The 27,801-nt window shown below is 40.5% G+C and overlaps 1 protein-coding gene across 1 annotated transcript in view; it reads left to right on the top strand.

Annotated features, from left to right (window-relative positions):
• Positions 1-27,801, top strand: part of LOC122794690 — a 123,055-nt gene that overhangs the window by 60,352 nt on the left and 34,902 nt on the right. Inside the window, exon 3 of the mRNA XM_044063319.1 lies at positions 17,240-17,334. Coding sequence (XP_043919254.1) covers positions 17,240-17,334 — 95 coding nt within the window. The remainder of the gene's footprint in view (positions 1-17,239; positions 17,335-27,801) is intronic.

Raw genomic sequence — 27,801 nt, 5'->3', positions numbered from 1 at the left:
GGATACAATGATATCTGAGCACGTATGTGGGGAGATGATCATTAATTCCATCTGAGAGGCACCTGATAGGAAGGCTAGAAAAGGTTTGTTAGTGAGGATCCAGTCAAGTATAGAATTCCTTTTAGAGGATTATCTGTTTTAGTAGGGGTTTGTATAACCTGTAAAAAGTCATGTAAGTTAATAAATTTTGTGGGATTATCAGAGTTATAAGACAGCCAGTCAGTACTGAGGTCACCCATAATAATAGTTTCATGAGAAATAGTTAGGGATATCCGATGTAGTATATCTTTAATTGTATTGCGGTTAGTACCAAGGGGAATGTAAATAGCAGTTATTATTAGATGCTTAATTGAGCTGAATTCCAGTTTAGTAAATAATATTTGGCATTGCTAAAAGGAGAGTTGTTTGGATCAGTTTGAATTTTAAATTTTGTTTATACATTCTACCTACTCCCGCTCCATGCTTGCTCTTTCTATCACATCTATGTATATTGTAATCTGCAGGTAAAATTTCATTACTTTTAATTACAGGTTTTAGACATGTTTTGGTAAGTATTGCAATATCAGGGGTGTAATGGTTTAGGGAGGCATGGAGATCCTGGACCTTGTTGACTACACTTCTTAGGTTCATGTTAAGTAGCAAAAGGTTAGAGCTTTTGTGGGGGGGGGGTATTGTAAATTTGTGAAGGGTGAGAAGAAAAAGATTAAAAGAAGGAATGGTTATGGAGATGAGAGAGGCTGAATGCAAAGATTATCTATAAGAAGTGCGAGAGGTAATTGAGTGACTGGTAGTAGATGGCTGTGAAAAGTTGATGGTAGCAGAAAAAGGAAGCAGTGTGAAAACAGAGATCTGAGAAGGAATAGCCAGGAGGAAAGGTAGGAAGACGTTTGAAAAAAAAAACAGAACAGAGGTGGAAAAATGGGGTGGGAAGACAAATAAGTAATAGGTAATGGATAGTAAAAATAAAATATAGGTGGTAGAAGGTGGATAAATTGTGGTATATAATCTAGTAAATAAGAGTGCGGGAAGTAAGAGATGTAATTTAGTATGTGATTGGTGAGAATGAAGTCTGGATGAATTGTGGATAGTGAATCAGGAAGTGTAACGGATTAGCAAGGAGGAAGTAAAGACATCTATGAAGAGAATGAAGAATGGTAAGGCCGTTGGTCCAGATGACATACATGTGGAAGCATGGAGGTGTTTAGGAGAGATGGCTGTGGGGTTTTTAGCCAGGTTGTTTAACAAAATCTTGGAAAGTGAGAGGATGCCTGAAGAGTGGAGAATAAGTGTATTGGCACCGATCTTTAAGAATAAGGGTGATATGCAGAGCTATAGTAACTACAGATGGATAAAATTGATCAGCCACAACATGAAGGTATAGGAAAGAGTAGCAGAAGCTAGCTTAAGAAGGGAGGTGATGATAAGTGAACAGCAGTATGGTTTCATGCCAGGAAAGAGCACTACAGATGTGATGTTTGCTTTAAGTGTGTTGATGAAGAAGTATAGAGAAGGTCAGAAGGAGTTGTATTGTGTCTTTGTGGACTTACAGAAAGCATATGGCAGGGTGCATAGAGAGGAGTTGTGGTATTGTATGAGGAAGTCAAGAGTGTCAGAAAAGCATGTAAGGGTGGTACAGGATATGTACAATGGCAGTGTGACAGTGGTGAGGTCTGCAGTAGGAGTGATGGATGCGTTCAAGTGGAGGTGGGATTACATAAAGTATCAGCTCTGAGCCCTTTCTTATTTGCAATGAAGGTGGAGATTTTGACAGATGAGATAAGACAGGACTCACCATGGACTATGATGCTTTCAGGTGACATTATAATTTGTAGTGAGAGTAGGAAACAGGTTGAGGAGACCTTGGAGAGGTGGAGATATGCTCTAGAGAGGAGAGGAATGAAGGTCATCAGGACTAAGACAGAATATATGTGTGTGATTGAGAAGGAGGACAGAGGAATGGTGAGGATGCAGGGAGTAGAGCTGACAAAGGTGGATGAGTTCAAATACTTGGGATCAACAGTTCAGAGTAATGGTGAGTGTGGAAGAGATATGAAGAAGAGAGTGCAAGCAGGGTGGAGTGGGTGGAGAAGAGTATCAGGAGTGATTTGTGACAGACGGGTACTAGTAAGAGTGAAAGGGAAGGTCTACAAGATGGTAGTAAGACTAGCTATGTTATAGGTGTTGAAGACAGCGGTTAGAGCTGGAGGTGGCAGAGTTAAAATGTTAAGATTTGCATTAAGTATGATGAGGATGAACAGGATTAGAAATTAATATATTAGAGGGTCAGCTCAGGTTCTATGGTTTGGAAACAAAGCCAGAGAGGCGAGATTGCATTGGTTTGGACATGTGCTGAGGAGGGATGCTGGGTATATTGGGAGAAAGATGTTAAGGATGGAACTGCCAGGTAAGAGAAAAAGAGGAAGGCCTAAGATAAGGTTTATGGATGTGGTGAGAGAGGACATGCAGGTGGTTGGTGTGACAGAGCAAGATGCAGAGGACAGGAAGAAATGGAAACAGATGATCTGTTGTGGTAACCCCTAATGGGAGCAGCCAAAAGAAAAAGAAGATGATTGGTGGAGAGAGATAGAGGGAGTGGTTAAGGAGATAAATGTAAAAGTAATTGGAGTGTAATTTATGTATAGATGTAATTTATTATGTGAATTATATTATCATAGGACTTCAAATAACCCAACTATCCAGCAGGTGGGAGTAGAATATACCATTTATGTTTAAGTATTCAAACAAATAGAACAACAGTTGTTTATTATATTAATGTATTATTTATTTATTTATTTGCATTTGCTTAAAGAGAAAGTCTGACTAGGTCCATATATATCCATTTTCAGTGGAAGCCAGGAAGAAAAGCTCCAGCAAAATATAACACGAGAAAATTCCATCAAGAAATTACTCAAGAAAAAATTACAGTAATATAGGCATTGCAATTCTATATGTATGACAATAACAGTTACATACATGAAGAAAAAATAAGTAGTAACAGGTATACCTTTTATTTATCTAATAACATTTGAGTAAAATTTTTTGATTGGTTTTAAATATGATCAGCAAAGTGAAACGGATGTTGACAGAGAGGGTGGGGTTAAGTTGTGTAATGGAGGACAAGCAGGTAGAGAAGATGGGGGTCTGAGGGTAGTAACAGGTAATACTGAGGGAGGGGAGAAAAGATTGTTGTGCAGAGTCTTTAATAGAAACGGTGGTTAGTAGAAGGCTTTTGTCCAGGTTGAGAGCAGGAACTGTTCCAGGATTTAGTGAAATATTCATTTAGACAGTGTTTGAAGGCCAGAAGATTTGGATTAGTTCAAATATTTTTAGGTTAGATATTCCATACTTTGGCTACTGAATAGGATTATAGACTATGGCCTGCAGTTTTACTAGATTTATGCATAGCATGCAGCTGTTGAGTCTCCGATGTAAGGGGCTTCTTGGGTAAATACTTGAGTATGGAACTAGGAGAGGGGCAATAATTGGGATTTTATATTGTTTTGTGGGCAGTTAGTTGTAAGTAAATGAGTTTTTGGGGAAGTTCTAACTAATTTAGAGTATGAAGAGCGGTACACTGATGGCTGTGTAGACTGAATTTGTAGCAAATTTTGCTATTTTGTGTTATCATGATTTGAGTTTTAATTTTTAAGAGATGTTGAGATTTGTAGGAATAGGAGCACCATATAGGAGCGAGGGTAGAAGGTGAGTAGTGTCAAGGGTGTGTTTTATGACTGTATTTAGAAAGAATTCATGTCTAAAGAGCAGTCCTAGTTTCTGATTTTTTAATATGATTCTGTATGTATAGATTAAATTTAAGATTGCTGTCAATTGTTAGTCTTAAGAGTTGAGTATTGGGTACAACTTCAGTTAAAGCATCATTCTGAGAATTGATCTTAAACTCAATTTTATAGCAGTGAGTGTTTTGATGGTAAAGAGAAGAAGTTTAGTCTTTTTTTCAGGTTGAGTAGGAGTTGTAAGTTGTTAAGCTATAGCTCAACAGAGGAGAAAACGTCTTGGGATTTCTGTTGTACGTTGGTAAGTCAACATCAATTGGAATTCCTTCTCATCTAGCTCCCCATCTAGCAGCATAAATCTACATGGCTTTTCTCAGCTCATATCCACTCCTACCAGACTAGGTAAACCCCAAAACAAAGACAGCATCCTGGACTGGACCCTTACTAATAAAGATCCTGACCAGTACTCAGCAGGTACTCACCCAGAGGACATGAGTGATCACTTACTCGCCTATGTTATCAAATTCAAGAAAATCACCCCCCTTCTTACAACCATAAAAAAATCAGGAACAATAATAAATTCAACGCCTCCATTTTTCAAACTGAACTTAAAGCCCACAACTGGACAATACTCAAGTCTCTTCCTCTTGAAGAGGCAGTTATCTACTTCAACACCACCTTCCTCAAGATTCTAGATTCCCATGCTCCAATACAGGTCCATTAGAACTAAAACCAAAACCGCACCATGGCTCTCTAAGGAAACAAAATCCAAAATCCTATCTAGAAACAAGATGTGGGTCACATGGCACCTCCAAAGACCCACACTCCCACCAAACCTTCCGCAACTTAGAAATGAAACTAAAAGAATGATCTTAAATGATAAAAAACTTCTTCCTCCACCTCCAACACAAACACCTTAATAATCCACAAAAATTCTGGGAAGGCTTAAACAAGCTCCTGCACCCAGGCCAGGCAACCACCCCCACTCCAACAACTTGCAAACAACAGTGCCCTGTAAACATTGCTAACACATTCAATAGTTTCTTCACAGAAACTATACAATCCCTGGCCACACAATTCAAACAAACAACCAGCCCACTCCACTACCCATGCCAGCAGAATACTACAACTACATCAGATCATCTATTTACCTTCGATCCAGTACCCATATCCTTTATAACATCTCTTCTTAAAAACTAAAACCCACTAAGCTAGCAGCTGACCTTCTCCCAGCTGAGTTTCTGCAAAAAGCAGCTGAGGCCATTTCCTATCCGTCTCCATAATCATAAACCGTACCTTGTCAGAAGCCTTCATCCCTCCATATGGAAAATGTCCCACATTATTCCTCTCCATAAAGGTGGTAGCTCACTAGAGCTAACCAACTACAGACCTATAACTATACTCTCACCCCTGGCCAAAATTATGGAAAAGTGTGTCCACAAACAACTGATGGAACACCTCACCAAAAATAAAATTCTAGCTAACTCCCAACATGGCTTCAGGCCAAATTACAGTACCACATCAGCCCTATTATCCTTTTCTAATACCATCAATAACTTCAGAAACAATAATAAACTATCATCTGCTCTTTTCTTAGACCTCTCCAAGGCCTTTGATATGGTGAACCACATTCAACTCCTCCATACATTAAAAAAACTATCACTCAGCAATTCCACGCTGAAATGGTTCCAATCCTACCTGTCCAATAGGCAACAGGCTGTTCTATGGCAGGACAAATTATCTACATGCCTACCTGTTACACTTGGAGTTCCCCAAGGATCTATTCTTGGCCCTCTTCTCTTCACCATCTTTGTTAATGACCTGCCCACAATCACCCCCCATGCCACATGCATTCAATATGCAGATGATTTGACTATCATCAGCACTGCCTCCAACCTGGCAGACCTCACTGCTTCAACCCAAGACACCTTCAACCTAATAGAGAAATGGTTCTCAAGTCGACAACTAGTTCTCAACCCCAACAAAACAAAACTACTTACTTTCTCACCCACTAACAAGACTCTTCCCCCCACCTTCTCTATTACATCCTCCAATGGAATCACTATATCACCAGAAGCTCACACAAAGCTATTAGGTGTTACCATTGATAAATCCCTTAAATTTGACACCCATTTCAATCTTACCATCAAAACCGTCAATAAAAAGCTTGGCTCTCTCTATAAAGTAAAACACTTTCTCACTCCTCACGCTAAAATTACAATTGCCAGCACACACCTACTATCAACTCTTTTCTATGCCTCCCCTCTTTACAAACCTAAACAAGACAACCCTTAACAAACTTGCTTCTTGTTACAATCACATAGCTAGATTTGCCACAAATTCCACCTTTAGAATGCACCACTGCACTAACTTGAAGCAACTAGGGTGGTTAGAGTTTTCCAGCCAACTCCATTTCAACCAACTCAAAACGGCTCACCAGATACTGTATCACCCAGAGAAAACACCAGCTCTGAAAACATCATTCACCCCTATATTAACCTGCAATCTTTACACTCCTCCAATAAGATCTTAGCTCAAACTACCAAAGCCAATAATTCTGCTGGGGATTCTCTATTCTCAAACTTTGTAGGTAAAATGTGGAACTCCCTACCGACCATGCTCACCTCAGAACCCTCACTCCTACAATTCAAAAAAAAGCTTAAACCCCATCTCAATACTCTCTGGCAATGTCCCTGTTCCAAACCTGATTAACCACTATCATTTACCCTTCTCTTACCTCACTATCCTTAACCGCTTTTTAACAAGGCACCTCGCCTTTGTAACTGACCTATGTTTTTTTATATGCTGCTGTTGTTTTTTTTTTCCCAAGATGTGATGTATCTTTATATTGTATTTAGAACTCAACTATCTTCCTTTTTTTGCATTAACAATGTTCATATGTCTATTATGTACTTGGAGCTTTTCTCCCCGGGCCTCCGCTGAAAATGGACATGTATCCAGTCGGACTCTCCCGGTTAACAAATGTAAAATAATAAAATAAAATAATAATAAAATTTGAGGAACCGATGATGTTTGAATTATCGGCATGTTGTATAAGGCAGGCTGATTGACAGGAAGTGTGGAGACAATTGATAACCATATTGAACAGGACAGGGCCAAGGATGGAACCTGATTCTTTTAATGTTTAGAAATATTTGACTATTACCCCTGATATCATGGTCTATAAGAACTATTTACTTTTGCTTGTTACTAATTTGGTTAAATTGTTATATATCATTTCAGTGCCAATTTATTAGGCATGGATTTGCTTATTATGTGTGTTCTTCCATTTTTCCCCTTTGAGACGTTGGTTTCATGACTGGTTAATGTTTACCAAACTAAATGAGTTTTTTTATTTTTTACTTATTTTACGAAACACCTTTTGAATATTGGTCATATGACTGAGATATCACTCTAGTAAACCTTCTGTATGCCTTCACTAACAGATTCCACATTGAAAAAGCTGTTTTCCATGAAACTATAGTTTGAGGTGTGTTTTATAAATACATCGAGCTGCAACTGACTTTTGTGCTGGCTTGCCTTTTTCTTGGATTTTGTATACATTCAAAATAGTGAAAGTTCATTTACTAGTTTTTAAGAAAGTGCACTCCCTTAATGCCGTCTTGTGTTTATGCAAGATTGCCAATTCATTTAGAGGTCTTAACTCATATATATGTTATAATTGTTATTAATTTTATTTCTCTGGGTCACACTGAACAGGAGTGTAGTAGCACGACTGAGTGTAGTTTATTGATTATTAGCTATTGTTAATTTTGATAGTGGTGTATGACAGGTATTCTGATTTTTAACAGCATTAACTTGGCTTTGCATGACTCTTAATTCTGTTGTATGTTTATTTATCCTCAATTTGTAATCATCATTGTTTTTATACTTCATATTCCTATTTCTGGGATCAAAAGAATTTTCACTTTATGCTGGAGATAAAAGCACCGCAAAGACTGACCTCATGACAGAGAGCGATAAAGCCCCCTTACTGTGCCGCAGCAAAGCCGTGTTCAGTGAATGGCATGGATGCTGGAGGTACCAGATGGGGGAGGATGACAGTGAGCAGCCAATGCGAGCCCCTACATTCAGGTGGGAGGAGCCATCCTAGGCTCATTCCAATTGGAGCATTAAGAGCCTGACATGATGCATATTCCAGGAGGCATACTACTTAGTCAGGAGGTTAGTCATGTACAGAAGTACACATTGGCATCTCACAGATAATGATTGCAGAGCTCGCAATGCTGCTGCAGAGTGGCAGGGGGTTAGGGCACACTCCCTGGCAGCAATATGATGTTGCATCAGCATCTACAAACTCCTCATTGACCTGGGATGTGGGTCAGACTGAGTCCACAGGAGGCTAAGGTAGGATCAGTAAACCCAATGAACAGGGAGAGGAGCTGGTCAACTAATGGTCAGCTGCAGGGGGAGAGGAATACAGCACAAATCTGGCTTGTATTTTGTTCTTCCATTCTTATGATTTAATACCAGGAAACACATTAGATCTCCTGCCATGCTTTTTATCAGATCAGAATGTAGGTTACTTGTCTCACACTATTGGGACCCTAAAGTACACCTTAACCCATTACCTCTGTGAGTAAGGGTCTAATAAAATATAGAGCCCTATCTTGATATAATTATATAACCATTATAACATAGTCTCCTGTTGCCAGCCACAGTAGACTTTGCTCTTTCTAGCTTGGTTTCAGCTCTAAACATTTTTTTTACAAAACTCTCTATGTTTTGTAAGAAAAAATATTTGGATCTGACAAAGTTCAGGACCAATGTGTTCATACTTAACCGTCTTTGGAAAGTAATTAAGCTTGATATGTGACATACAGTTTCTGTGTGATTTTACTTTATTTTAGCAAGTTAGTTTTTCTACTCATCAGCTGCATGGATGCTGGAGTTTGAACATGAGCTAGGAAAGTATTCTAGAATTATTTTACAGTTCATGTCCATAAGTAGTAACTAGGTTTGCAGTCCAGGTGACCACTGACGAGTCTATTCCAAATTCCCCAGCTGTCTTCAAGCACTGTCAGTTACTTACTCATGGTCACACAACCCATCTTGTGACATAGGGATTTATACCTAGTTTAGTGAGTTTATCTATGATTCTAGAGTGGAGGATAGTGTCAAAAGCCTTGATAAGATCAAAATAGGCTGTGTGAACCACCTTACTCTCATCTACGGCTTTGGTGACGGCTTCAAAGAAGTCAATCAAATTTAGGAGACATGATCTGCCTTTTACAAACCCGAACTGGGTGGGGTCCAGAGTTTAGAGATTGCCAATGACTTTGTTTATAAATTCCATGATGATACATTCCATGGCCTTGCAGACCAGGCTCATTAGGCTAATGGAGTGGTAGTTCCCGGGGTTCGTGGTGGCTCCACCTTTGTGGAGTGGGAAAACCATTGCTGTGCACCATTCAGTGGCCAAAAAGCCTAAGGTGAGGCTATGACTGAACACGGTGCTTAGGTGGGGTGCCAATTCATTCTGTATTTCATGTAGAATGCAGCCTGGGATGTTGTTAGGTCCCATGGATGCTGTGTTCTTGGCTTTGGAGAGTGTGTTTTTACCTGTGCAGCTGTAATTACATGAACTTTGCATTCTTCTGGTATAGAGATTGGCCCTTTAGGGAGTGAGGCTAGCTTTGGAAGATTTTATGAGTGAACTCAGCTTCTTACTGAGGCTGACCAAGGAGTTCTTCCAGTCATGGGATTTTACTCTTTTTTGCAACAGTTTCTTTCTTCTCTTGTAGAGTTTGTTTATGGCAGTGGACCACCAGATCGGCTTCCTTTTTTGGAGGATAGCATCTTGGTTCTGTTAAGGATAGCAGGATCCATGCACTCATGTAAGTGCTCATAAACTACATTTGTGTAGGATTCAGCAGTCATACCTCTGTTGTCCGTCTGCATGGGTGTTGTGAAGTTTGCCACTTCTGTCTTAAGAAACATGAAGTTGGCTTTGGAGAATTTTTTATGGTGGTTTCCCTAATGGGGGTGGGGGGCAGGAATGGATGTCTAGGCTGATTAGTTTGTGGTTGGATCTGACCAATGAGGAATTGACCTCTGGTGTGGAACACTGGTCGCCCATGTTGGTAATGACCAGGTCTAGGATATTGCTGTCCCTGGTGGGGGTGTGGATAAGTTGATCCAAGGAGTTGGAATTTATGAATTCCAGAAAACGTTGAGCAAAAGAGTTGGTACATGAGTAGTTTTCCCAGTTAATGGTGGGGTAGTTGAAATAACCCATTATTAGGGTGTTGGGTTGTACCCTAATATTTTCCAATGTATCAAGAAATGAGGAGTGGGAATCCTGGGGCACGGTGAAGATCTGTAGCAAGTTACAGTTTGGATTGTGGTCTTGCCCAGAGTTAATTGCACTTGGATAATCTTAGATGCATTATGCTGAGCAACTAGCCTGAAGCTGTGGATATCCTTAATGAATATGGATATGCCTCCACCTTTAGTGTTTCGGTCCAGGTTAAGTGGTCGAAAGGTGTGGTATGAATTATAGCTTGGTAATGCAGGGGTGCTCTCTGGAGCCTTGAACCAGGTCTCTGTCACTGCAGAGATGTCGATGTTCTCCATTTTGAGGAGTGCCTTGAGTGAATGCATTTTGAGGTTTAGACTTCTAGCATTGAGTAGCATTACCCTCAGATTTTGCTTGCTTGTACCTGTTATGGTGATGAATTTGTCATTTGAACCTTGCCTAAAAAGGCACTATAGGGGTGGCAAGATCCTTAGCCAGTATCTGAAATCCCAAGGACGACAGGTGCAGGCCATCTCTGGCAAAGCATCATGGTCTGCCAATCATGTCATCCCAGGCAGACAGATACTGGATCCCCTTAGAATGACACCAGAAGCTTACCCAATTGTTGAATTCAATCATTTTTCCTTGTACTGTGGTATCATTCTGGGTGATGGTAGGATGCTACTCAGGGCTAGGGTCATACCTGCCTGGACTGCAAGATCGGAGAGCTCCTCCATGTCTCTTTTCATGTAGTCCAGGGAGGTACGTCTCAAGTCATTCTCACCAACATGTACAATGACAGGGTCATATTTGTACTTGTTGTGGAGTGACCTGAGTGCGTGCATTATGAGGTGGATTCTGGCACCCAACAGGCAGCTGACAGCAACTTTCTCCTTGTTTAGCTTGGTGAGTGGAACATCAGTGTGTCTGACTATAGAGTCACCTATGACTAGAGTGTTGGGTACGTTGTTATGCCTTATGGGCTGTGGTTGAGTGGCCCACTGAGTTTGTAGGCTATGTGTCATTTGGGTTGTGTTGAGGGGCTGGTGGTTGCATACATTTCTGCTTTGGAGGTCACTGTTGCTTGAGCAGATTTTTATTGAGTTTTGTGTTGCTATATGTGTGCTTTAGTGGTGTAGGTTTTGAGGGACTATGTGATGAGTGTGGTGTGGTGCAGGTGTTTACCTTCTCCTCTTGACTGTCTAGTCCAGTCTTGGGTGAAGAGAGCTTTGCTTCCAGTTTGGCTATATAAGTGCATCTCTCACAGATTGTAGTGTTGGGTGGTAGGTGGAGATGGTTGTCTATGTGCATGAGGCAATTGCTGCATTGCCCCAAGATGCCCGGATTCATCAGGCAGACAGGAGAAAACACAGGGAGCTGACCCTTAGACATGCCTGGATAGGTGCTTATTTAGTAAGTACTAAAACTGTTTTCCTCTAGACAAGTGAGGAGAGTTGAGTGCTGTAGTAATTTGTAGCTTATTTAGTGCTTACAACAAGTTCTGAACAAGTACTGAGCTCAAAGAAACAGATTTGAGTGCTAAAACTAAAAACTGTCTGGTTCTAAGGGAAAATTTGAAAAGCAGACTTTATGGCACCAGGAATAGTTTAACCCTAGCTAAGAGGTGATGCATAAAGTATATATTTTTTATAACAGTAGCAAATGAGCAAACTGATTTAAACAAATTAATCAGTAAAAAGCTAAAAACTGAGCCCCGTTCCAGCAGTCTTCAATCAGACAATTTCTAACTGCACATTCCTGCCACTAGGGTGCAGGGGAACCTTCTCCAAAAAAAATTCCAATGCCCTGGATCAACTAATTCATTGTCTCACCAGGGGCTCCAGTATCCTAGACCTGGTCATTACCAACATGGGAGATAGATGCTCCACACCAGTGGTGACCCCCTCATTGGTTAGGTCTGACCATAAGCAAATCACCCTTGAAATTCATATCCCACTCCCACCCCCCAGTAAGAAAACCTCCGTAAAAAACTTCTCCAAAGCCAACTTCATGCTACTCAAGTCAGAAGTTACAAACTTCATGACACCCATACAGATGGGAAATGAAAGTTCAACTGCTGAATCCTACACTAAGGCACTGTACGAGCACATCCACTCATGCATGAATTGTGCCATCACAAATAGAACCAAGACTCTCTCCTCCAAAAAAAAAGGAAGGCAATCTGGTGGTGTCCTGCCATAAACAAACTATACAAAAGTAGAATGAAGCTGTTTCAGAAAGAGGAAAATCCCAGGATACAAAAAACTCCCTTACCAGCCTCAGTAAGAATCTGAGATCCCTCATAAAATCCTCCAAAGCTAGTTATGAAAATAAAATTGCCAAAAATTCCAAAGACAACCACAAAGCATTCTATAGTTATGTCAAGAATCTAAATGGCAATGCTCAGATATGCTCTGAGCTACAACAGAATGGCATTAAATATACTGATCTCAAGGATATTGCCAATATCTTGGCAGATCGATTTAGTGCAAACATCACCCCCCTCTCACCCCCTAAAAGGCCCATCTCAATACCAAAAGATTGCTTAATTCTGGTAATCACAGCCACACAGGTAGAAACCGCACTCTCCAAAGCTAAGAATGCAGCATCCATGGGACCAGATGACATCCCAGGCTGTGTACTACATGAACTACAAAATGAACTGGCACCTCACCAAAGTATCATGTTTAATCATAGCCTCACCTCAGGCTTCATGCCCACTGAGTGGTGCACAGCTACAGTTATCACACTCCACAAGGGGGGAATCCACCTTGGATCCCAGGAACTACCATCCCATCAGTCTGATGAGCCCGATCTGCAAAGGCATGGAACGCATTATTATGGAACTTATAAAAAAAGACATTGGCAGCCTTCAAACACTGGACCCCACCCAGTTTGGGTTCACGAAGGGCTGCTCTTGTCTCCTGAACCTGAATGACTTCTTTGAATCAGTCTCCAGAGCTGTGGACGAGAGTAAGGTGGTCCACACAGCCTATCTGGACCTCACCAAGGCCTTCAACACCATCCCCCACTCTGGAATCATAGATAAACTTACTAAGCTGGGCATAAATCCCTACGTCACTCGATGGGTTGCCAACTGACTTACTGACAGAACCCAAACTGAAAAAGTAGCAGACTCCAAATCCAGCTGCAGAAAAGTGACAAGTGGAGTACCTCAGGGTTCTGTCCTGGGACCTCTCTTGTTTGGCATCTACTTCTCTGAAGTACAGGCCAACACTAAGGGACTCTGGCTAACAAAGTTTGCAGATGACTGCAAACTGGGAGTCATTATTGAATCCCCAAATGATGTGGATATTCTAAAAAAGGGCCTTACAGTAACAGATGCTTGGTGCCAGAGCCATGGGCTCAAGCTTCATGCCAAGAAATGTATAGTTATCCCCTTTGGGAAAAACCATGTACCCATGAATTACCACATAGGTGGCAGTACACTAAACACTGAAAGTGTGATGAGAGACTTTGGGACAAAGGTGGACTGTGATCTTACCTTCAATAACCACATTGCCACAACAGTCAGGAAATCCTTCTATGTGGCACACCTCATCACTAAGGGCTTCTCATCCAGAAAAAAGGAGGTCATTGTCCCACTGTACTCATCCCTCATTAGACCCATTATAGAGTACACCTCACAAGACATCTGCAACAGCTGGAAAGGCCACAGAAATACCTCACTAAAAGAATCACAGCCCTAAAGCAGATGCCCTATACTGACCGTCTAAAATAACTCCAGCTATACTCTATGGTATATCGTCTACTCAGAGGCGATCTCTGCTTAACATACAAGGCCATGTCAAATCCTGAGCTGTTGGACATGCTCCACTTAAAGAAATCCTAATCCCTCAGAGTCACACGCTCTAGGGATATAAACCTTGTCATCACAATGAGCAAAACATGCTGGATGGATAGGTTCCTGACCCAGAGACTCCCTATACTCTGGAATAGACTGCCCATGGATGTCAAGCCGAGCAACCCCTTGATGCTCTTCAAAAAGAACCTTGATGATTGGATGGGAGATAGGAAATTCACCCCGGGGATCATGTCAGTCGCCCTGCTAGACAGAGGTCCATGGAAGTAAATATTGCGGGAAGAAATATCCAGGGAATTGCTATGGCTAGGCTTGTATAAGCCCTAGGGCCGAAGGCCTAGTACCAACCTATGAACTTCTAAGATGGTCTGGATTAGTGCTCAACTTATACAAACAAGGCTAGGTTCAGCAGGTCTGAATTTAGTCTATGCTACAGCAAACAAGGTGTACCAATTTCTAAAAGAAACTGTTCAAATAAGCAGGCACAATAAGCCTTTAACCAGAAACTCCCAGCTCAGAAGGGCAGAATCTACCCTCTCCTCCTACAAGAGTGCAGACCACACCTTCTTAATGTAAAATAATTGGCTTGAATCCCAAGTGCTTAAACCAGAACTAATACAGAAATTTGGTCATATCATCTCACCAATACAAATTTTGAGTTTCTGAAAATTCGATCAACTAATAGGGATCCTCTACTAGTTATGGTTTCAGTTTTATTGGGATATCTTATGTCCTTTTGTTTCAAGCCATATACATGCTTATGTTAATTTCCTAGACTATGCCTTCTGCTAAAATTTATTGCACTAGTTTTTATCAGGTGAATCCTGGGCCAGTGCCAACAATATGGTGCAGTATTAACTTGACAACAGCGATACTACAGCTTCCTATTTGTTTTAAGGGAGAAATGAATGCCTAAACTTATATTATTTTAACAACTTGATATGAACTGCTGCTACACTTAAATGCCATGCATGCAACTTTATTGCCTGAAATGCATAGTATATTCTACATATCTATATCTATCTATCTATCTATATCTATATATATATATATATATATGGTTATAGATATAGATATTCATTGGTTACATTTGACATTTACTCCTATATTTTATTTTCATGTCATATCATGCAAAACCTATCTCTGCAAGTTTTAAATATTCTTACTACATTACTAAAAGTTAAGTTTTTGTCAAAGTTCGTTAATATACTTAACTGTGATAAATTATGTGTGATTCATCTGTCCTCTTATATTATTCTGTAATTAATGTAGTTGTTAATGTTTAATTTAACCTGTTAATTCAACTGTGACTAGACTCTTCTATTGTATGCACTTGTTGATGGGGAGCTTTTGTCCCCGGCCTCCACTGAAAATGGGCTCACTTAGGCCCAGTGGACTATCCCGGTAAACAAATACAAATAAATAAATAATATTCCCTCCTCTTCAGAATTTTCATGCATGCAGTTTCTTTCATTTCATTGTTTGCGAAATTATTTATGGATGTACATATTTTCATAAACAATATGCACTGTGGAGCAAGAAGCCTGCAATAATTTATAAGGAAAGGTACTCAGTGGGGAATGACATATGCAAATCACCCCCCCCCGACTATACTCCACTCAGAGAGTCCCAAACATTGGATAATGAATGAACTTCATGTGGCACCCCATAACAGTCCAACCACATGCATACCAATGGTGCTGCACCCAGAAGTTCGGTGATTTCCTTCCTATGCTTATGTGGTGTACAGCAATCATAGCTGAGTAATGTATCTGTGAAAAAAAAGAAATAAATAAAAACACCTTGTCAGTAGGAAACACCCTACAGGGAAAGGAGTCCCCTGTAGTGCAATCAAACTTGCTGTCATACTTAAACCTGTCCCACCCCCACAAAGTGATGCTGACACACTCCTACCAATGGTAGCTCCCCAACACAAAATTCCCCTGGTGCCATATTATGATAATGAGCTTCATTTATTTATTTGACATTTGGTAACCAGGTTTGTCCAACTAAGCTAGGGTCCATTTTCAGTGGAGACTCGAGGAGAAAAGCTCCAGTGTATTACAAACATTTTAATAATACGTAGATTGAAACAAAAATTGAGGCATCAGTTGTGTAAGCTAAAAGATATACTATGGTGTAACAGTTTAGGAAGCTAAAACTACGTCATGTTTGAGATAAGGAAGTATACAGGAGAAATGTATTAAAATTAGTAAGTGTCAAAGAGCAAGCAGATGGCAGAGTACTGATACAGATAAAAACCTATAATGTGAAGAGAGATAAATTAGGGGTTAGTGAGAATTCTGGCAGAGATGTTAACATGGAAGGGCAAGGTTTATGTAGGGTCCTGGCAGGAACAGATCCATGAGTTTGAGAGGCTGTCTTTTAGTGCTTTTTTGAAGCTATTTGTGTTGGCAATAGATCTTACATTGAAAGGGAGTTTGTTCCAGGCTTGAGATACTGAGTGTTTATAGAGAAGTTTTCCAGTGGTTCTTTTGGGCTTGTATTTATCCAAGATATGTTGGTCAGAGCTTTGTAGTGAGCATTTCGGGTATAATAGGATAATAGAGAAGAGAGAGCAGGGCAGGTAGTGGGTTTGTTGAGGATGAAGTGAGTTATGTGAAATTGTGAAAGAAGGAGTTGTTGGGGGAATTCTAACCACTGTAGGTTCATTAGTGAAAAGCAGTAGTGAGAGGTATAAGGTTGGTTTGTGGCAAATCTAGCAATTTTAAGTGTGTTCAAGATTGGACATTAGAGTCGATTGTAAGTTTGTAAAGACTGGAGAGGCATAAATGAGACAGGGTGCTTAACTCCTCTGTTATGCCTGATGACTGAGATGTCTTTATCAATCAAAACTGGGAATTAATGCAGATGATAGCACTTCAAAGGAGATCTATGTACTGTGCTGCCCTTTGTCTAATGCATCACCACTCTGTTGTGCAACTCTGCATAATACAGCAGCTGTTGGTTGCAAGGGCAGATGAGAGTGTATTGCACACTGGAAGGAACATTCTGCACAATACCTGTGCTGAATTCATAAGGCAACGTTCACATTTCTATACTGTTGTTATAATGCATGATCAGTGTCTATGAATAACAAACAATGTAGGCAGATGAGACAGTATGCAGAGATCTTTGTACACCACTGCACAGCGTCTGCTAATGTTAAGGTCTATCTTTTTGGTTACTATTTATGAATGTCTAACATATTGTTTCACTATCTCTCTCAAAAAATGATAGTAACAGCTAACTTGCACTGATAAAAATATAAAACTACAACAGAAGATAAACTGCTGTTTGAAATTCAGACTCAAGAAAGGGAAACAAATAAAGCCAAACCAAAATTCCTGTAAAATTTCAAAATACTAGTAAGTTTATAGCAATGCATAGTTTTCATTATTAACACAGCACTTTCCTCCTTAGGTAAAAAAACAACAGTCATTGCAAAAGCTGAAGTGCTCGCAACTGGAAGAGAACCGATAGATGAACAACTTATAAAAGATGCATTGGAAAATGAAGTAAGTGTTTATTTGTTAACAGTGTCTATGACTGATTTATGAATGACAGATCTAAAAAAATAAAATGTGTGATATTTTTCCTTTTCAGTAAAATTTGTGAATAGTTTTCATTTTGGGGAAAGTCCTAACAAATCTTTCATCAGGTTTGATTGTAACCCAGGATTCATAAGCAATTAAAATGCTAATGACCCCAGGAGACTTTTTAAGTCGCCTTGGATTGACTTATCCACACCCCCACCAGAGGCAGCAATATCCTAGACCTGGTCATTACCAACATGGTCGACTGGAGATCCACACCAGAGGTAATTTCCTCATTGGTCAGATCCGACCACAAGTTAATCAGCCTAGACATCCACATCCCGCCCCACTCCCATTAGGGAAACCACTGTAAAAAATTTCTCCAAAGCCAACTTCACACTTCTTAAGACAGAAGTGGCAAACTTCATGACACCCATGCAGATGGACAATAGAGGTACGACTGCTGAATCCTACACAAATGCACTTTATAAGCACTTACACAAGTGCATGGATCGTGCTATCCCTAAAAGTACCAAGATGCTTTCCTCCAAAAAAAGGAAGACAATCTGGTGGTCCCCTGCCATAAACAAACTCTACAACAGAAGAAAGAGACTGTTGCAAAAACAAGTAAAATCCCATGACTAAAAGAACTCCTTGGTCAGCCTCAGTAAAAAGCTGAGATCCCTCATAAAAATCCTCCAAAGCTAGTTATGAAAACAAAATTGCCACTGATTCTAAAGACAACCACAAAGCATTCTTTAGCTATGTCAAGAATCTCAATGTCAACACTCAGATCTGCTCTGAGTTACAGCACAATGGCACTAAATATACAGAACCAACTGATATTGCCAACATCCTGGCAGATAGTTTCAGTGCTAACTCCCCCCCCCCTCACCCCCTAAAGGGCCCAGCTCTATACTAGAAGAATGCAAAGTTCCTGTAATCACAGCTGCACAGGTAAAAACCACACTCTCCAAAGCCAAGAACACAGCATCCATAGGGCCTGACAACATCCCAGGTCGCGTTCTACATGAACTACAGAATGAACTGGCACCCCATCTAAGCAGCATCTTCAATCATAGCCTCACCTCAGGCTTTGTGCCCACTGAATGGTGCACAGCAACGGTTATCTTACTCCACGAAGGGGGAGCCACCACAGACCCCAGGAACTGCCGCCGCATTAGCTTAACAAGCCTGGTCTGCAAGGCCATGAAATTTATCATCATAGAACTTATTTATTTATTTATTTATTTGAAGTTTGTTTGCCAGGATAATCCATTGGACCGAATGAGCCCATTTTAAATGGAGTCCTGGGGAGAAAAGCTCCAAAAGATACAATATCAAAAATATCAAAAATACAAATAAGAATAAAGAAAAGAAAATTATAGTAGGTAGAACATAACATCTACTGTTTAATAAGTATCATAGTAGTACATATAAGCACAAGATAGTATTAAGAAAAAACAGGAAAAGCAACAGAAGAGCAAATACAAGAATAACAAATAAGTTTACACTTTTTAACTTATAAACAAAGACATTGGTAATCACCAAACTCTGGACCCCACCCAGTTCGGGTTTATAAAAGGCTGATCATGTCTCCTAAACCTGATTGACTTCTTTGATGCAGTCACCAGAGTCGTAGATGAGGGTAAGGTGGTTCATGCAGCCTGTCTAGATCTCGCCAAGGCTTTTAACACCATCCCCCACTCTGGAATTATTGATAAACTCACTAAACTAGGTATAAATGCCTATGTCACAAGATGGGTTTCCAACTGGCTCTCTGACAGAACCCACAGTGTGAAAGTAGCAGACTCCAAAATTGACATCAGACCAGTGACAAGTGGAGTACCACAAGGTTCAGTCCTGGGTCCTCTCATGTATGGTATCTACTTTTCTGAAGTACAGGCTAACCCAGCAGGTCTTTTGCTAATGAAGTTCACAGATGACTGCAAACTAGGAGCCATAACTGAAACTCCTAACAATGTGGACATCCTACAAAAGGGCCTCACTGAGGCAGATGCCTGGTGTCAAAGCCATGGCCTCAAGCTCAATGCCAAAAAGTGCATTGTCATCCCCTTTGGTAAAAACTCTGTACCCATGAGCTACCACATAGGTGGTAGTCTACTTAACACTGAAAGTGTGATAAGATACCTTGGGACACAGGTGGAAAGTAGTCTCTCCTTTGATAATCACATCCCCACAGTAGTCAGGAAATCCTTCTACATGGCACACCTCATCACAAAAAGGTTTCTCATCCAGGAAAAAAAGAGGTCATTGTTCCCTTCTACTCATCACTCATTAGACCTATTATAGAGTACAATGGCCCTTTTGGTATGTACCTCACAAGACATCTACAACAACTGAAAAGGCTGAAAAAATACCTCACAAAGAGGATTACCGGCCTCAAACAGATGCCCTATGTAGACCGTCTCAAAAACTTCAGCTTTACTCTGTCGCATATCACCTACTCAGAGGTGATCTCTGCCTAACATACAAAGCCATGTCAAACCCAGAGCTGTTGGACATGCTCCACTTAAAGAAATCCCAATCCCTCCAAGTTACATGCTGTAGGGACCTAAACCTTGTCACCACAATAAACAGACCATGCTGGAGGGATAGATTCCTGTCCCAGAGACTTCTCATACTCTGGAACAAACTACCTATCTATATCAAACAAAGCTCCTCATTAGCACTCTTCAAGAAAAATCTTGATGATTGGATGTGGAATAGGAAATTCACCCCAGGGATCACCTCTGCGGCTCTGCTCAACAGGGGCACAGGAAAATAATTTTCTTGGGTGGTGAAAGCCAGGGTACCTTTTTGGCTAGGCTTGTATAGGCCCTAGGGCCGATAGCCTAGTACCTACCTATGAACCTCTGAACCTAAGCCTAGCCATGCTTCCCAAAGTGAGTATCAATCTCTGTACTTTGTGTCTGTCATTACCTAAACCATTATGCCAACCTCCAGTGACAGAAGTAAATTTAGGCAACTCTAAGAGTGCTTTTTTTTCATTTTGCAGTATATTTTACAAGGTAAACTAAATCTAGTTTTGTATTTGAAAATCTGAATATTCAAGAAACAACTAACATTTGAGTTTTATTATTAAGCTAATGAATTGCTGATATGGAAAGCTAAAATGCCATACCTCAAGACTTTTATCAAAGAGTCATACTGTATGTCAGGGCTAATAAGGGTTTAACACGTTCCCTGCTTTCTTCAGTCTGTCATACCTTAACCTGATGAAACCCAAAAGAATAATGCTGACAAACTCCTACTAAATGGGAGGTCCCACCAAATTCCCCTTCCACCGCATGAAAACTACCCTATTACCATATGATGATAATGAGCCTAACTCTTCCCTAATGCCTAACGACTAGATATCTTTATATCCTGTGCTGGATCTTGTAGCATGCATATGGTAAAATAATATGTACATATGTGCATTTGCATTTTGGATGGTAACAGTAGGTATTGGATTCACGTATCACAGCTCAGAGTCCATGTATTTAGGAAATAACTGAAAAATGGTATGCCTTGCAAATGCAAGACAAATTCATAATGGCCTAATCATGGGTGCAGGGTCTACCTCTGGCTACAAAAAGCAGTAGAATTAACATGAACAAGGGGAAAAGTGCAGTATTTATGAAAAAAAAAAATAAATTATATATATATATATATATATATATATATATATATATATATATATATATATATATATGCAGACAAAATGCATGCTAGGTCAGTGAAGGTTTCTGCCAACAAAGTAATGGGGGGGAGGACTGCAGGAAGTGACTGAATGGATGGGGCTAACTAAAAATGGATGGGGCTATGTTAAAGTCAAGTTTCAGATGGTTACAATTTTGCATAACTAACTGGTCAGCAGCTACTCTCAGTGATAAACAGTCTTCCAACAGGACGGCGCAGTAGTGCAGCAGTAGTGTTGTCGCTTCACAGCATTAGGTTCTTTGGTTTGGTTCTCAGCTGGGGTACCTTCTGTATGTCCTCTCTGCATTTGTGTGGGTTACCTCTAGGTATTCTGGTTTCCTCCCATGTTACAAAGACTTACATCTGAAGCATTTCTCCCCAGGCCTTTGGCTTTGGCTTTGTTCCAAGTCAAACCTTCCCATTGAACAAATGTTAAATAAAAAAATAAATAAACAGTTGTCTTCCTATTCAGAATATATGCTACAGATAGTAATGCCATAAGCAGGCTAGGGTGAATGGTGCATCTGCCCTGGGCATTAACACGTAGAGGCACTGAAATAGCTTTATAGCTTACAAGCATGCGATAATGCCTGATTGTATTGGCATTATAGGGAAATAATAAACTTTCCAGGGGGTGTCACTAGGCCCAATCCCACAAATAACTGTTCTCTTCACTTGTGCAATAGCCATTATTACCCTGAAGTACTCACCCTCAATTGACCATAGAGAACTGGCTGTTAATTTGTTTTGTATTTATTTGACTGTCAGTATATACATACTTTTATATTACTGGTTTAAATAGTTCCACCACTTACCGTTTCAGAGTTGTTGTAGGATGTCTGTTTATGGATGATTTAATATGTAAACAATAGCCACGGTAATGTACTATAGTCAATTGCTGTAAGACGCAGTACAAACCATTACAAGACATCATTACAAAAAATTAAGCCACAGGATTAGAGGCAGGGGATGGTGTAAAACAAGGATTAACACACATGCTTAAAGTGGACCCCTTTCCCTGACCCTAACTTGCACCCTACCATCTGGAAAAGGCTTTCTCTAACAGTAAAACTACAAAACCAAGGCATTGACAATAAACACACACACAAACACACACACACACACACATGCACACACTCACACACGCACACACACACACACACACACACACACACACACACACACACACACACACACACACACACACACACGCACACACACATCTGTGCCCTTACCTGCCCTTACTCTAACCTGAAAAACTCAGTTCCATCTTTAATACCGTATAACAACAATTTCAGCAAAATGTGAGCTGGGAACACAAAATGCTTAGTAAAACAAATGCTCAGTAAAAGCAACACAGAGTGCACTTAGTTGGGCAAATAAGCATATCCAAATATAACACGTATTTATGTATATCTAGCTGTAACAAAAATTGTGTATATATATATATATATATATATATATATATATATATATTTGTATATATATATATATATATATATATATATATATATATATATATAGAGAGAGAGAGAGAGAGATATCTGTGGATTCAATAAACTCTCTTTAGGGTTTTGAGCAGTAGTCCTTAATGAATATTATTGCTGCAGCCTGCTTTCAAACTTAAACAAGCAGGATGTCACTGTGGGCAGGAAACCATGTAAGGCAACATTGATAGCAAACTTTATTACAGCATAGCGGGACTGTGCAGAATGCCACACGGGCCACCATGGTTTTTCATATATTAATGTACTATGTGATGGGGACAGGACAGGGCAGTGTTACAGTCCAGCAAACTGGGCTAGTGGGATTGCACAGAATGCCACAAGGACCTCAGTGGTTTTCCCTCAGTTACTGTGCATCTTGCAGAGACAGGACAGGACAGTGTTACAGCAAATGAGGTTAACAGGATTACATGCAATGCCACATGGATCACCAGGGTTTTTCATATATTAATGTACTATGTGATGGGAATAAGACAGGACAGTGTTATAGTCCAGCAAACTTGGTTAGCGGGATTGTTCAGAATGCCACATGGACCACCAGGGTTTTTCATATATTAATGTACTATGTGACGGGGACAGGACAGGCCACTGTTACAGTCCAGCAAACTGGGTTAGCAGGATTGAGCAGAATGCCACATGGACTACCAGGGTTTTTCATATATTAATGTACTTTGTGACAAGGGCACGACAGGACAGTGTTACAGTCCAGCAAACTGGGCTAGTGAGATTGTGTGAAATTCCACCCAGACTGTCAGGGTTTTCCCTCATTTAATGTACATGTTGCTGGGACAGGACAAGACAGTGTGCATCATGTGTACTGTCCAGCATACTGGGCTAGTGGGATTGTGTGGAATGCCACACAGACAACAGAGTTTTTCCTCACTTAATGTACATGTTGCAAGGATAGGACAGCACAGTGTATATGTACTGTCCAGCATACTGGTCTAGCGAGATTGCACGGAATGCACATGGATCACCAGGGTTTTCCCTCACTCAATGTATTATGTTGCAGGAACAGGACAGTGTATGTGTACAGTCCAGCATACTGGACTAGCAGGAGTGCATGGAATGCCACACGGAGTGCCAGGGCTTTTCATATATTAATATATTATGCTGGGGGACAGAACAGTGTATATAGTGCTGAGTATTGTGGAATCCCATTCCAGGCAGTCTATACAAGTTGTGTCAATGATCTGTAAGGGTACACAAACTGCCATTTATAAGAAACAGTCATGGTTAATGTGTATATTGAATAGGGAGATACAGATGAAGTTTAGGGGTGAACACCAGGAAGGAAGACAGGTGAAGCACACATGAAGAAATCTAAAGAAAAGACAGTTGCAGCAGGATGACTAATCACATCTCCAACTCGCACAGTATGGACTGCACAGTGACAAATTAATATGATGTGACTGACATAAGGTGACATAAGAGTGGATGATGTCTGTGTGATATAAGCATACAGACATGAACAATGGAGAGGGCATGTATCAGTGATGTTAAATAAAACTGGGGTTTGGTACATATTGCTAAACTATGAAAACTGATTCGCTTGAATATACTTGTATTGTGAGCAGAGGCTTCCAACAAGTAAGTTACAGTTACAGGCTCATGGCCAACAGTAAAATCATCACGCACAATCATGGACAATATCAGAATAACAGCATCAGTAATACCCATGTCTCACACAACATATGTGTTTTTGAGTGAGCATAGATGGTTCTGCACCCACACACTTGTACAACTATTAGGACATGTCAGCAGTCTGTGAGTGTAATCAGACACACACTTCTGACACTAACACAGGAGGTGTGAGCAGACACACTTGATATTATGATCTCTACAGGCTGGTTGACTGGTGTGCAAGAAATATATAGGACAATCTGCACTGTCATGAATGCAAACCATGCCATTGATGTTGCTAAATGGTTATATATGCCAAGAGTGCATCAACAAAACAGATATAACACATGCATGTGGTATTACACTTTGATGAGGGCTCCGTGCCATCAGACAGTAATGTTTGTGCAACAAAACTAATACCTAGGTATGTACAAACAGATGTGTGGCAGCTCATAGTGGCAAAGGTGGTACACTTTAGTTATACATTTTTGGAATATATGTATGGAGGGCATGAGGAAGGGTGCATTGTTCTCAGGTATTGGAGTGGTGAATGCAGTGAACTATGAAGGTATTATGGCCTTTCATGTGGATGTCCTGCACATACTCAGTAGTTGTGTTACATACAAGGAAGTACTCAGTACTGTGGGCATGTGCTGGTGGACATTCCACATACCATATAACACAGAACACAGGCCACATAACAACTGGTCTGTTGATAGGGTGTGACGTCTACATGATCCTTGGTTTGTGCATTTGTTTGCATAATGATACAAATCCCCATTTTTTTTTCATCTTGTGTTGTCATGGCTGTGGCAGCAATCTTTTATGTGTTGGTACTGTCTGTATTATACCAATATCACAGTTTGAGTCAATGATTGCCCACAATATGTAGTCCTCCAGACAGCTGTTGGGACACAGGATGTATATGTCATTCTTTGCATTTGTAATTTCAATCATGGACAGGATAGGGCTTAGCAGACAGCCTTGTACACACTTAATCACTAGACACAAGATATAGGTCACTTCACAAATGTCAACATATTTAGATGCCATGTATGTGATCCAGTGATCTACCCACAATGTGATACAGCTGTTGATGGCCACATCTGTCACTGTGGAGTGAATGGACTCATGTCATCTGCCTTGACTTGATCAGGTTCTACAGGATGATAGTGTTTTCATCCTGCATGCCGTACATGAGCTCTTTGAGGACATCTGACAGATGTAACAGTCATAGATGTATCATCAACAGCTCACTCCTGTCTGTTGCACACAGTTGGGATATTACTAGTGTCCGTTAGAAAATGGTCCAGAATGACATGTTGGTCTACCTCACAGATCAGGAGAGTAAGGATGTGTCTATACATGCATGCATCAGGTGCTGTCCCCAGCCTATTCAGATGGATGCATGTTGATGTACACCCTTCTATGGGAACATAGTCCATTTAGAGGGTGGGTTGAAGTGTGTATCACACCATGTCAGGCAGGTGTATGTTCTGAGTCATGCTATAGGTGATCTGTGATGTTGTCACATAGGCCTGCCTGAAGGTAACACAGTGCACACTGCCTGTCTTGATCTGTCCTAGGGTTTGGACACAATTTCCCTACTCGGGTATCATTGACAATATGTACCAGCTGGGAATCAACACTTATGTCACTAGATGGTTAATGAATGTCCTCACTGACAGACCACATACTGTGAAAGATGGTGAATCAAACTCTACCATTGCAGCTGTCACCATTGACGTACCCCAAGGATCTGTGCTGGGCCCTATACTATTTGGAATCTATTTCTCAACAGTCCAGGCTACAAAATACAACTGTTAGCTTACCAGGTTTGCTGATTCATGCATATTAGTTGCAATCATTGAGTCCACCAATGATATGACTATAGTACAAGAGGGGATAACACACACAAATTATTGATGCCAAAGCTACACAGTATACTAATAAATACAGCATGTGTCAGGATTTGTGCCTTATGCAAAGTGAGATTTCCTGGTAAATACACCATTGACAGCACTCCCCACTATGCTGAAACCAGTGGTGTTAAATTTGTGAACACACATAGCATTCTGAACTTCAACCAAGTGTCCACAGTTGTAGGGAAAGACTACATTCTGCACCTCAAAAGTCAAGCCATTCTGTCCAGATCTGAGGAGGATATAACAGCACTGTATTCAAACCTCATTTGAACACTAATACACTATAATTCCTCCTTTTGCTTCTAACTCACCAGACACCTGCAGATGCTGGAAAGATCATGGGGGTTCCACACCAAGGAAATATAGGTCCTACAAAACATGCCACAATGTACGCGGATATACTGAAAGCTCTGTTTCTGAAATCTGTATTGGAAAGGATGAGGTGACTTGTGCTTGGACTACAGGACATCTCTGACCCTGTCCTGATGTGTATACTGCACATCCACAAATTAGCAGAGTCTGGTGATAGGAGATGGTAAAAGCAATGTCACACATGCTTCTGTAGAAAACATTCTTAGCTGTGAAGCCAGTGCACAAACATATTCACCCAGTTTACTGCAGTGAGAATAGAACCCCTAGCTATCTAAATACACAGACTACTGAACTCTGTATTAAAGCCATGCACCACAGGTCAAGTCTTTCTGGTAGTGTGTCAGACAACACTTTATAGCTGATGACATCTGCAGTGTCTAGGGCAGAAAAAATGGTGAGAGCACATTCCCTCATGCTGTTGCAAAATGCAACTTTTAATGTCAAGCAAGTGCACAAACACACACACAAGCACACACACGCACACACACACACACACACACATGCACACACATGCACACACACACACAACACACACATACACACACACACACACACACACACACACACATACACACACACACACCCACACACACACACACACACACACACACACACACACACACACACACACACACACACACACACACACACACACACACACACACACACACACACACACACACAGTTAACTGCAGTGACAATAGACCCCATCTCTCTAAGTGCACAGACTACTAACCTCTGTATTTAAGCTAAGCACCACAGGTCAAGTCTGCAATGGAGTGTGTCAGACAACCCAATATAGCTGATGAAATCAGTAGCGTTTGTTGAGGAGAACATAAAGTCTCCCACATGCCATTGCAAAATGTTCTTTTTAATGGCAAGCAAGTGCACAAACACACATACACTCAGTTTATTGCAGCATGAACAGAACCCCTACCTGTCTTAAGTATATAGACTACAGAAGACAGTACTTTACAAATGTAGCACAGCACAAGTCTGACTTGAAGTGTGTCAGAACATTTTATAGCTGATGACATCAGCAGTGTCTGTTAAGGAGAATAAAACCACACCCCATATGCTGTTGTAGAATGCTCTCTCTAATGTCAAGAAAGTGCACAAACACACATATAATACACCAAGTCAACTGTAGTGAGAATAGAACCCTTACCTGTCTAACTACACAGACTACTAAACTCTGTATTTAAGCAAAGCACCACAGGTGAACTCGGATTTGGAGTGTGTCAGACATTTTATAGCTGATGACATCTGCACGTTCTATTGAGGAGAATATAACAGTGTCCCACATGCTTTTGTAAAAT

The sequence above is a fragment of the Protopterus annectens genome, chromosome 2.part1 (assembly GCF_019279795.1).
Source record: "Protopterus annectens isolate FY-2018-M chromosome 2.part1, PAN1.0, whole genome shotgun sequence".
NCBI classification, from domain to species: domain Eukaryota; kingdom Metazoa; phylum Chordata; order Ceratodontiformes; family Protopteridae; genus Protopterus; species Protopterus annectens.
This window is presented reverse-complemented; position numbering and strand designations above follow the sequence as displayed.